Consider the following 12,723-nt stretch of genomic DNA (forward strand, 5'->3'; position numbering starts at 1 on the left):
CGCAGGAGGTCAGAAGCAAGAAAATGTCGTGGTGGTAGAACGCAGCATCCTCCTCAACAGCAGCCCGTCGCTGGGAGCTTCCAGATCAGTTTGCCAGTCAAGTCAGGGAGGGCCTTGCATGTAGGGAGCCCGATGTGAACCTTGAATGAGAAACCTGCCACTCTGCTCCTTGGACCCGTTAGCCTCACTGTTTCTGATACTTAGGTGCTATCTCTTAGCCTGAAATAGCGGCAGGATGTCCCAGGGCCCGGTGGAAATTGTAGGTAAGCATCAGGGTCTTCTGAGGAGTTAGGGGTGATGTGTCTGTGTGACCATGTGCATACGTGGGGCTGAGGGTGGAATGTGTCATGCTGGGAGGTTATGTACCTTAAAGGTTCTCTGAAAAGCTATGCTGAAGTAAGATTGCTTCTCTCTACTCTCCCTCAATTCCAAAACAATAAAACCGCCTTCGTTGTAAACCACCGATGATAGGCCTGGAGCCTGAGAGATGACTGTGGCTTATCTTCTTTGAAAATGCGTAGTCTACCTGAAGAGAAGGTGGCTACAATACGAAGAAAGACAATTGCTTTTTGTCGCTGTAAGAAACACCCAAACGTGTACATAAATTTTATAAAAGTTCCTTTGAGCCAAACTGATGCCATATGCTGGAGCAAGCTCTCAAATGCTCGGCGGAATAAGCCTCACGGCGGCTTTTCTGCTTTTGAGATTAAGGAGGGCACGTAAGGAAGATTACTCGGAGGTGGGAGGAAGCAAGGCGGGGTTGGATTACAGGCTAAAGATTAGGTGCTCTCTTGAGGGTGGTGATTTTTTTTTAAAAAAAATCTTTATTGTTGAAAGTATTACAAATGTCCCTCTCCTTCCCCCATTGAACCCTTCTAGCCCACCCCCAGCCCTCCACCCTAGGGCCTACCTTCACCACCCTATTGCCTGTGTCCATGGGGTATGCATATATGCAGACAGGTTCTGCGGCTGATCATCTTCCACCCACCACCCCCACCTTCCCTCTGTTCCATGCTGAGGGTGGTTATGTCATATTTCAAAGGTGTGTTAACCTGCAAGTACAGAAACAATGAACAGGGCTTGCTTAAAGCAAAGAGAAACCTTTTACTAAAGGAAAAAACAAAACACGTTTTACTAAAAAGTTATAGGCTTGAGGTGGGACCTGCCCATTTTAAATTGTATGATCAGATGACCCCGGGAGGTTACTCCCCCTTTTATTCTGGTCCACACTGTTTGGTTTTAAATACTGGAAGAATCCTGTGGAAATATTTTCCCTAATTTTCAAGTGTGGCTGCCTTTCTGCGTTGCCCAAAGAGACTGCTAAGGGGCTCTGTCGGAGTTGGAGGCTTGTGGAAACTCACCACTTCCAAAAGCATCTCGTCTACCAACTTGCCCTGTGGCCTAAAAGGGCGCGTTTTCTTTGACTCGGTTTTCATTATTATTATTTTATTATCTTTATTTTTTAGTTTTCCAGAGAGCTTTCTTCAAATACAAATATTGCTGGAGAGTGCAAGTCAAAAACTTTTAGATTATTGTCAGAAAAGAGCGAGGTTCCATGAGCATGGGACCATAAGGGGACCTAATAGGGCCCAGAGGGGAGAGGGGGTGGGAAGGGAGCGAGAAGATGGGCTGAGGGAAGAGAACTGCATCACGCCATTGCCTTCTCGTGCTCACATCAGCTGTAGGGGATTCAGCTCATGCACTCTGGGAGCTGAGCCTGCGAGAGGGGCTACAGGTGATGCCTATGGGACTGGAGGGATACATAGGAACTTAGCATCTTTTATCTTTCCCTCCACACTTAATTTAGGTTTTGGGGGGGAAATACTCAGCATCGGCTCGTTTCAAGTGTGTCAAGTACAAGAAATATGAATAATAAGACATAGTTTCTGCCAACCGAGAGCTGACAGTTAAGGAGAAGAGAGGGAGAGCGAGAGAGGGGGTGGGGAGAGAAAGAGAGAAGAGGGAGAAAGTGAGAAAGTGAAATCTTTGGGGGACTATTGATTGTGATTAACAGGAAGGCATTTTAGCACACACTTAATTCTTTCTCCATGCATTGTAGAGACTTTTGGATATATCAATCTCACCATCGACATGCTGAGCAAGGACGATAATATCAGCAAGGTAAGGAGGAGAGAGAAAAATCTCTTTCCCATTGACCTCTTCTAGTCTGTTTATTACATTTCACATATGCCCTTCTTTGCCTAGCCCTCCTCTTTTCTCTCGGGCTTCTTATGTGGTAATCAACTTTTCAGGAAATACACTTACAATGACAATCATTACAATGTCTAACCAATTCTATTTGGCATTTAAGGAATCAGAGTATCCAGTTCTAGAAGTTTGCCAAAGACTGCCCCTTTCTGTAACCTTTTGCAGGAATATGTGGAAAGTGGGGGATGTTGGACTCACAACCGTGTAGATTACAGCTGTAGAATTTGAGGCGCCCCTGAAAATCTCAAAACACCTGCCCTAATCACCTGTAATGCCAATTCACAATTAGAGGTTTTTTCCTCTGAAGGCTATTCTGACTTCATTAACCTTTTATAAAATAACTGTACTGCTTTCCAAACAATAGTGCATCATATTATATTCCCTCCTCATAACTTTATAAGGTCTTTATTGAGATTTTCATTTGACAACTGAGAAAAGGGAAGCACAGAGAAGTGACATGAGTTGCATGAGAACAGCAGGACGACATCCAAACACAAGCCTGTCTGACTCCAAAGTAATTAATGGCCCTAGTAATTATTCAATGCAGCCTCCCTGGGAAGGGCAACACCCTTTTCTTCACCTCTTAATCCAGTGGTTCTCAGCCCTGACAATATGTAAGAGTCTGTATGCAAAGAGGGTTCTTTCACTTTTAAATGTGGGGGCAGTACCTCGAGGTAACATGCTTGAGGCTGTGGAAGATTTCAGAACACCAGTCTCCCATCTTCCAGAGGCCATGGGGCCACCCAGGTGATGTGGAAGAGCCTTCATGCACTGCATCTGGTCAAGCCATACAATTCCCAGAGTCTGTAGCTCTATTTAAAAAAAAAAAAAATCACAACTTTCTCCCCACAAAGACATGAATGAAGCAAGAGCCTAGAAATCTCCCTTAGGAACAAGTTTTGTAGCCTAGTGGCCTCTTTGGGAGTCACATTTGTTCCTTAACACTAGTCATGCCCTGGTGATAAGAGCAACAATGAGGTTGATGGGCATTTCCATTCCCCTGAGTGCCCTACAGGAAAGATTTCCAAGAGACTTTGGTCATCAGGTAGCCGACCCCTGCCTTCAGTTAGATTTTGCCATAGAAATGTAGTCATGTTAATTAAAACAGTTTTTAGAATGAACTTGGGTCTACCTAAAAGCCTTCGATTCCTGAAGACGGGGATCATGTTCAGGAAGCCCCAGTGAAGATACATAACATCCCTAGTGATGCATTGTGTAGTTTAACGGTGTCATTCATTTGCATTTCATGAGATTCCTTTAGTTCTGCAACTCAAATTTCTGTGTATCCCTTGTACGTTCACAGGAAGACATTTACAGTCATCTCACTTCTGTCATTCAGAATGCTGACATCTTGGATAATGCCATTGTCCAAAAGTTGATTTATTATGCTTCTAAGGACATGAGAGACAACAACGTAAGTTTGATTGTTGACGATGAGTCCATGTCGCCGCCAGCAACAGGTCTCTAAGTGGCCTCGCTGCACCCATGCAGACGTCTATAAGCTTTTTGTACATCGCTGCCAGGACTGCACATCCCTTTTATTTGTTCTTCGTGGTAACCTGTCTACAGTATCAGTGTCTGTTATTTACCCTCTCACAGATGAGGAAACTCAGGCAAAACTAAGAAAGACTTTAGAGGGAATATTACCCAACACACTTTTATATGAGGTAGTTGATGTTTAGAGAGGTGTTTTTTCCAAAGTGACAAACTATGTATTAACAGAACAAATGACTAGAATCCAGTGTCCTTGGGCTCCCGTATATATTTTTATTTCTTTGTGTGCCTACTTATCTATGTACATAAGCATTGAATCTGAAAATTATTTGAAGAAATTATGTTGAGCCATAGGATAATGGTATTTTCTTCCAGAAAGGATTTTTATTTGTTTACCTGCCAAGGGAACTAACAATCTATGATTACTTTTAGAGCTTGAGATTTTTTTAGGCAACTTCTCAGGAGTAGGTTTGATAAAATTTACCTACTTCATATAGAGAGGATAAATGCGATGAAAGGAGACTTGACTTGGGTGGTAAACACACAATACAGTGTACAGATGATGGGCTGTAGAACTGTGCACCTCAACCAGTATAATTTTGTTAACCAGTGTCACCCCAATAAATTCAATAAAAAGGAAAAAAAATTGCCTAGTTCACCATTCTCAAAAGCAGAAGACTCTCTAAATATCTCCAATATCAAAGATATTGTTAGATCAGGACAGTGCTAAGACACAAAGCTCTGGCCTCTTAGTCCCAGTTTCCTCTCCTCATGGCGTTTCCACCCCAGTAATTCAACACAATAATTCATATCACTCAGACAGAAAACGTAAATCCTATGTTTCTGGTGCCTGATCCACCAGCAAGAAAATATGTATGGACCCCAAGTTTACAAGATTTCTGTGAAAACCTAGCTTGAAAGTGAACTAAAATCACCTCCTCTTTCCCTGCTACTGGCACCTACCCTGTGGCTTTCGCCCTGGGTTTATAAACAACCTCTTCTCCCTCTCTCCCAAAGCCAGGGAAATGTTATGTATTCTATTTCCCCTCTGCAGATTCACTCTGCACTTTCTCTGCTCATTGTTGCTGCTTTCCTTTTCTTCCTCAGGTCCTCAGAGAAATCAGAATGCTGGCTGGCGAGGTTTTGGTGTCTCTTGCTGCACATGATTTCAACTCTGTCATGTATGAATTACAAAGTAACTTCAGGATCCTGGAGCTGCCCAATGAATTCGTTGTGCTTGCCCTGGCCGAGCTGGCAACCAGCTATGGTATGAAGGGAACAGTCTCCACGTTTTCCTGGGAAACAGCCCCCCTGACTAACTGTTGAAAACCCCAGTGGGAGCAAACAGCAGAAGGGAGAGCATCTCCAGGGATTTGGGTGCTGTGTACGTTACAGGCAGAGATGAGCCTGCCGACTGCCATTGGTCGGTCCGTGCAGCTCTGAATGTGGCTGGATTATCACCCACCCTCACCTTCCCTTTCATCCAGCGTTGTGTTTGCAGAAGCACATTTTCCACATGGCGTATTCTGCAAACCAATGGACACTTATAGGCAGGATGGGTTTCTTAAGATTGTTGTCTACACCACTTTATTTAACAGATACTTATTGAGCACCTATTATCTGTGCTAGGCCCTGGGGATATAGGTCAGTTCTGATGGAAGGGATGAGCATTCATGAAATCATTATCCAAATAAGAAATTGCTACTAAACATAGGTGGCCAGATAGCTAGTGCCATTCCTTAATCCTCTAACTACGACCTGGATGGTGGTGGGGCGGGATGGAGAGCATCCTCCTCCAGCCTCCTGCGCCTGCCCGTGGCAGCCTGGGACGCTTGTGTGGACAGTGCTGATATGAGGAGGGAGGCGTAGCGGGCCTCCCCAGTGTGAGAAGATAATGCCTTTCTCCTCTTGCCCCACGGCAGCGTCCCAGAGCATTCCCTTCATGATGATGACCCTGCTCACCATGCAAACCATGCTCAGGCTGGCCGAGGAGGAAAGCATGAAGGGAGCGTTCTGCATCGGTGGGTACCCTGTGCTTTCCCCTTTAAGACCAGTCTTGTCTTCTCCAACACCTGCCATTTATCGAGTGCCCACCATAGGGAGGGCCCCGGCAGAGAGTTCTCTCTCTCCATCCTCATGACAGTTCTGCAAAGTAAGTGCTTATTAGGCCAGGCCCTTTAACAGACAAGAATGTGAGAGCCATGGAAGTTAGGCAATCATCCCAAGGTGGCGACCCAGTCGATGAGGTGCAGGGGCGGCATCCAAGCCCAGGTCTATGTAACCACCCAATCTATACTCTTTCCACTGCGCTGTATGGCCTCCACTTCTACTAGCCTCCTCTTTAATTAGATCACTATTTCTCTACAAGGATAATGAGGGCTTACCAGCTCTTACCAGTTGGCTGAATTTTAGCATCTCTTTGTAATGCAATATCGTAATAGTGATAAGTAAACAATCTAATCAAATATAAGCAATCACAAAATCAAGTAAAATAGGTAAACAAATTATGGTCATAAATCCCCCCCACACACACACACACACACTTTCAAGCTAAAATTCATCCACAGTAATCAAGGGTCTACAAAGAGCAACATGCCCCAGAATTTCTAGGGGAAAGCACTTACAGCACAGTGAGAGGCTTTCAGGATGGTTCTAGAAGCCTAGACTCTTAACTCCGACCTGCCACAGAGCCATCAGGTGCCTCCGCCCTTCACTCAATCTCAGTTTCACCCCAAAAAACATCAAATAAAGATTCCTCCACCCCAACATCTCCAATATTATTATATTGTATTATTTAAAAGCCATACTGTCAGGAATGTCTTCTTTACCTATCAGCCAAGACTATTTTACTCTATTTTGCCCTTTTCCTCTTGTTCTGTCCTCAATGAAGGTAATTTTTGTCATTGTTGTTTTTATTTATTTTAATATTCATTAAATTAATTGGGGTGACACTGGTCAGCATGAACATATAGGTCTCAGGTGTGGGAGAAGGTAATATTTATATCTGACATATACTGAAAATTGACTATGTGCCTGGGCACTGCCTTGGGTATTTCATTTAACCTTCACAGTAATTCCATTAAGTAGATAACATTTTCCTCCATTTTGAAAGTGAGAAAATTAAGGTTTTGGGAGGGTAGGCAGCTTGCCTGAGGTCGTACAGCTAGTATGTGGCAGAGCCATTATTTGAATTATAACAGCCTGACTCAAGGACTTCTCAATACTTTTTGCTATCCCTGCCTACTATGACAGCTAATACCGTGTTCTGCAAATAAACTTTGGCACCTCTACTTGCAAAATTAGCAACCAAGTAAGTAAGAGAAACTAAAATCAGAAATCATAATGGCAATGAATAAGGGAATTCTCTGTCTTTGTGTTATCAAGTCATTTAGTGCTCGTTGGTCCTAGAGCAACTTCTGCCTGACTGCCCCCAAAGAAAAGGTATAAAGTTCAATAGCCATCCATCCACCCATCTATTCACTCAGTCAATCAGCAAATAAGTAGACCCTGTATCCATTGTGTCGAATACCATCAACAGACAAAACATCAGGCCTTCTCTCATGTTACTTATAGGCCAGCGTGAGACACATACACACACAAGCACAAACAAATGCATGCACAAAAGATTATGATAAAGTGTAGTGGGAGATTATCATAAAGAGTTCAGAGGGAATGTGAATGAGCCAATAAGTGGCCAGCTGTAAAGCTAAGATACTTGGCATCTTTACTATAGTTTTCTTTGCATCGGGAATACCCTTGAGAGAGTAAACTATGATTTTTCTTTATCATCAATGAAAGGGGTAGAATGAGGGCTAAAGGAAAAAATAATATTATTTCATGCACTTGATACAAATTCATATGGGTTAGTGGCCCAAATGGACATTTTTGTAGGCCCAAGGTCTTTTTAAATTTTATTCAGGTAAAACAGACACACAGGAAAGCATACAAATCAGAAGTCGATGAGCTGTAACAAAATGACCATATCCATTTGACCATCACTCACGTCAAGAAGTAGGACATTATTAACACCCCAGATGTCCTTTTTGTCTTTTTCCCCAATCATCTTCCTCTCCATTCTCTCACAATCTTGACTTCTAATATCATAAATTAGTTTTGCCCATTTGTGAGATTCATACATGTCATTTTGTGTAGCTGTAGTCTATTTTTATTTCTATATACAATTACATATCTACACTACAATTTAATTTTCCATTCTAACCGTTGGCAGATATTTGGACTGTTTTCTGTTTGAGGCTCTGACACCCCCCCCCCACCCCCCAGCAAAAAAAGAAACACACCCTCGTATGAACATTCTCGTAGAGTTTCTATTACCTATATGTATGCATATCTAATTACTAGAGGCCCGATGCATGAAGATTCATGCAAGAATAGGCCTTCCTTCCCCTGGCTGCCGGCACTGCCTTTGCTCTGGACTGGAGCCGCCTTCCACCTTTGTGCTCTGTCCAGAGGCCTGAAGCGGCCGGGGCGGGGCGGAACACCTGCATCATCGCCATGGCGTCTCAAGCGTCCCAGCCTGGCTGCCGCCATCTTTGTCACATTAGTTTGCACATTCCCTCCTTATTGGCTGTGGGCGCCGCCATCTTTGTTGCAAAGTGACATGCAATTTGCATATTACATCATTATTAAATTGGAGGATTACATACCTAGAAGTGGAATTTCTGGGTCACCAAGATCACATAGTCAACCATGGTAGATAGTGTCAAATAGTTTTTCAAAGTATCTGTATCAGTTCATACTCCCACCAGCAGTATGTGAAAATACCAGCAGTACCTTAGTCTTGTCAACACTGGATATTGTCTTAGATTTTAGCCATTATGTGTGATATATAATAGTATCTCATTATGGTTTTAACTCACATTTTACCAGTGTGGCTGGACACTTTTTATATGTTTATTTGGTATAATCATAAGATTTTATAGAAACAACTAGAGGCCCAGTGCATGAACTCGTGCATGGGTGGGGTCCCTTGGGGTGGCCTGTGGGGATTGGGCCCCAGCTCATGCCCCCAGGCTCGCAGCCCCTCTCACATCCCCAGTCCCACCTGGCACCCCACTGTGGCCTGGCACCACCCCTTCACCTGCTCCACCATCCCACTGTGGTCCGGCTCTCATTGGGGCCCATCGGGGTTGGCAGAGCCTCCACTGCTGCCCACTGCCAGTGCCGTGTCACTGACACCTGCTGTGTTCCGTGCTGCCCCCTGGTGGTCAGCACACGTCATAGTGAGCAGCCGAATTCCAGAGGGGAAAATTTTCATATTAGGCTTTTATAGAGAGAGATTACATTTGCTAATAGAGATTATATTTGCTAATCATCAGTACTCTTCAATTATTTTGTGGTCCATTATATTTTTCTCAGTCTGTGGTTGTTTTTAAAATGCAGCCCTTGAGAAGTTCAGCAAGGCCATTTACAAGTACGTCAACCACTGGAGAGATTTCCCCTATCCCAGACTGGACGCCAAGCGACTATCTGACAAGATCTTCATGCTGTTCCGGTTTATCATGGAGAAGTGGGCACCCATGACCTCACCCATACAAGTGAGTGGAGCCCCAGACTGGCTCTCCTCCATGCTGGCTGAACTTCCTCTTTTCACATGATTGGTCATCTCAATTTTTTTTTAAAGCTATGGGTTGTGTGCCCCAAATGTGTTTGTTATTCACTTGATTTTCTTAATGGCCCCACTATCAACCTATCAAACCTTTTTTTTTTCCTATTTCAAATCCATATTTATTCATTCTGACTTTAAACTAATATATATTGAGTCAGCAGGACACACCAGACACTGTTCTGCGTGCTGGGGATACAGAGATATTAAACAGACCAGAATCCCCATAGACAAGATAAAATGAAAAGAATATATAGCATGTTAGCTATTTCATGTCTCAAATACCATAACCCATATTTGGGCTGAGTCCCTGGTTCTGAAAACCAACAGTCCCCAGAAATTTCCTGTGTATGTGGATATCACATTGAAATAACATCTAAAGAATTTGCTTGGCTGCTTCAAAATACTGTAATTCTTTGTAGAGAATAGATCACACAGTGCATATATATAATCCCATTCTTATCTTGCTTAATTGCTGTAGTTTTTTTAAAAGTGGGCTAAATTATATGCTAGCTAATACCCTATTGCTCTATTATAAAAGATTTAACATGTAGCTACCTTCTGGAGTTTAGTTTCTTTTCTGTAGTTTGAGCTATTAAGGCATTTATTTTTTAACATGCTGGGTGACTTAAATCATTAGCAAACACGGCATTTTTAAAAATATCCTACAGAAGTTTTTCCTTTAAGACACCTGAAAAACAGAATTCAATACAAATTTGATGACTACTTTCCTAACTTCCCACGAGAGTCAGGCAAGCGACAAGAAGGTTCATAAAGTGATAAGGGAGCAGAGAGAGAGAGAAGCACCCAACTCCAGTGATGAGCACCAGAAAGGCTGTGGCATTGAGACTGAACTTTTAACCTCTGAAGTCATTTAACACAGAGAAGGTCCATGCCCTAAAGAGGGAATAAAACCTACTGGAGCATAGGTCGGGGATGGGATTCCATGCATACTTGAGTGAATCTGGTGGGAGAAGGCAAAGGGGACAGACAGCGGGAAGGGGATAGAGAAGCAGGAAGAAATGAAACTGGAAAGGTGTTAGCCCAGCAGTTCTCAACCTGTGGGTCGCCACGACCCTTTCACAGGGGTCGCCTAAGACCATCCTGCATATCAGATATTTACATGACGATTCATAACAGTAGCAACATGACAGTTATGAAGTAGCAACAAAAATAATTTAATGGTTGTTTCACAACATGAGGAACTGTATTTAAAGGGCCCGAAGGTTGAGAACCACTGTTAGCCACACAATGAAGAGCCTTGAATACTATTCAGGAACTTGGACTTTTTTTTTTTTTTTTTTTTTTTTTTTGAGAAATGAGACACCTTTAAAGATTTTAAACAAGAATTTGAATGCCAGAGAAGTCATCCTACTATCAGTGCTAAAGATGGATGGGGTATAGGGATGGAATAGGACAAGACTATTGGGAGGCTATAGAAACATTCCAGGTCATGAATGCTAATGGATCGGTAGATGTAGTGTCGGTATACAGATCTAAGGAGTCACATGCTGAAAAATAGGGTCTACAGGACTTGGCATCAATTAGGTGTTTATAAAGAGGGAAAAGAAGGCATCTGGGATGGTTCTTACCAACTTGAATGATCTTGGGCCATTAATCAAGATGAGAAAAACAAGAAAAATAACAAACACATTTAGGGCAGTAAGAACAATGTGTTTAATTTTAGACATTTTGACTTGAATGCCTATGGGACATCCAAGTGGAGATAGTAGTGGGTTTGGGAATATTCAGGGTCGATGTTAAGACAAAAAGCAAAAACTAGATACACAGATTTAGATATCAGCTTTATATACATGACAATTGAATAAATGGTTGTGGATAGAAGGGTACATATTGAATTATCAGAGGGAACACTTTAGAACCTAGAATGAATGTCTATCCACTGTGCTGTACACCCGAAACTAATACAAAATAGTGTTGAATTCAAATGATAATTGAAAAATAAAATTTTAAAAAAGAGTACCTAGAGTGGAAAAGTGCCAAAAATAGAGTTTGAGGTGGGAGAAATAGATTTTTTTAAGGGAAAGCAAAGGAAGAAGGACTCACAATGAAGAACTGAGAATGTGCTACTGAAGAAGTGGGAGAACCAAGTGGAATGAGATCTTACAATCTAAGAAAGAAGGGATTGAAGCAAAGAGAAATCTAGACTCCATTGGCATAGTGCCCAAGCAAGAAAACTCTTGAAAGGGATTCAGTTCACAGAAATCTGCTGAAAGAACCATCTTAGCTGATACACCATCTTGAGTGAAAATAATAGTGGTTGTTATTAGCCATTAAATTTTGAAGTGGTTTTCATTCAGAAAAATTTAGCTAATAGAAAACTGTTCATAATATAATAGTGTGGTAGAAAAGGCAGAATGTAAAACTATATGTTTAAAAAATGTTAATTTTTAAAAATTTTAAATCCATAGAAAAAGGTTTTAAAGGTCAAATAAAGACCATATTAAAAATACACCAAGCTGTGATTATCTATGAGTATTATGGGTGCAATGTTTTCTTCATCATAACTTGAGGAATTTCTGAACTTTTATAATCAATACATATTACATTTATATTTCATATGTGTTCATTTATGTCAATGGAAGCCAGATTTAGTGGATTGAGAGATAAATGGAAGGAAGGAAGAGGAAATCGAAAAAATAAACTTCTTCAAAAAGCTTTGCTCTAAGTGTAAGAAAAGAGAAAGAACTGGGTGAGAATGATAGTTGGTCAAAGTAATGTGAAATCAAAGGACTTTTTTAATATGAGGGAAATTTTAAACTTATTAACACAGTGAAAGAAAGTGACTATTAGAGAGAGGTTAAATAAATAAGAGGGTCAGGTATTGAAATGAGAATCAATGTAGATACAGGTATAGATATAAATACAAATAAAAATATAACTGCCTCATACAATGCTCTTAACCTAAACATTTTTTTTAAAGTTTTTAAGAAATATGTCTTGACTGAAAGCAATGAGGAAGTTTTGGGGCAGGAGATCTAAATCTCATGGTGTTCTAAGAAATGTACAAAAAGCGTAATGAAGAACTATCAGTGCTATTTCTTTGCTGCCTCTGCAGACTTTGTCCATCGTGAAGGCCCATGGCCCCTCAGTGAGCCTGCTGCTCCATCGGGAAGACCTCCGTGAATATGCCCTGGGCCAGGTACCCTGGCTCCTGAACCAGTATAGTGACAAAGAGATTGATTTCCATGTCACCCAGGTAAGAATCACACCCTAAAGAGCGGATTCAGAGAGTCCACTGGCAACCATCCTGGAGCATACAAGGCTCAGGAGGCCCCAGGGAACCTGAATACCTGTCTGGCAGCTGAGAAATATGATAGCAAGAAGTTGGCATAGCTGGATATGGAAACTTCAGAAAGGGATTACACACTTACTTT

The 12,723-nt window shown here is 41.9% G+C and overlaps 1 protein-coding gene across 1 annotated transcript in view; it reads left to right on the plus strand.

Annotated features, from left to right (window-relative positions):
- The first annotated feature begins 235 nt into the window (after positions 1–235).
- Positions 236–12,723, plus strand: part of MROH2B (maestro heat like repeat family member 2B) — a 50,882-nt gene continuing 38,394 nt past the window's right edge. Inside the window, exons 1-7 of the mRNA XM_059691880.1 lie at positions 236–263; positions 2,060–2,121; positions 3,512–3,622; positions 4,810–4,969; positions 5,625–5,723; positions 9,103–9,257; positions 12,405–12,545. Coding sequence (XP_059547863.1) covers positions 236–263; positions 2,060–2,121; positions 3,512–3,622; positions 4,810–4,969; positions 5,625–5,723; positions 9,103–9,257; positions 12,405–12,545 — 756 coding nt within the window. The remainder of the gene's footprint in view (positions 264–2,059; positions 2,122–3,511; positions 3,623–4,809; positions 4,970–5,624; positions 5,724–9,102; positions 9,258–12,404; positions 12,546–12,723) is intronic.

This window comes from Myotis daubentonii, chromosome 4 (genome assembly GCF_963259705.1).
Source record: "Myotis daubentonii chromosome 4, mMyoDau2.1, whole genome shotgun sequence".
NCBI classification, from domain to species: domain Eukaryota; kingdom Metazoa; phylum Chordata; class Mammalia; order Chiroptera; family Vespertilionidae; genus Myotis; species Myotis daubentonii.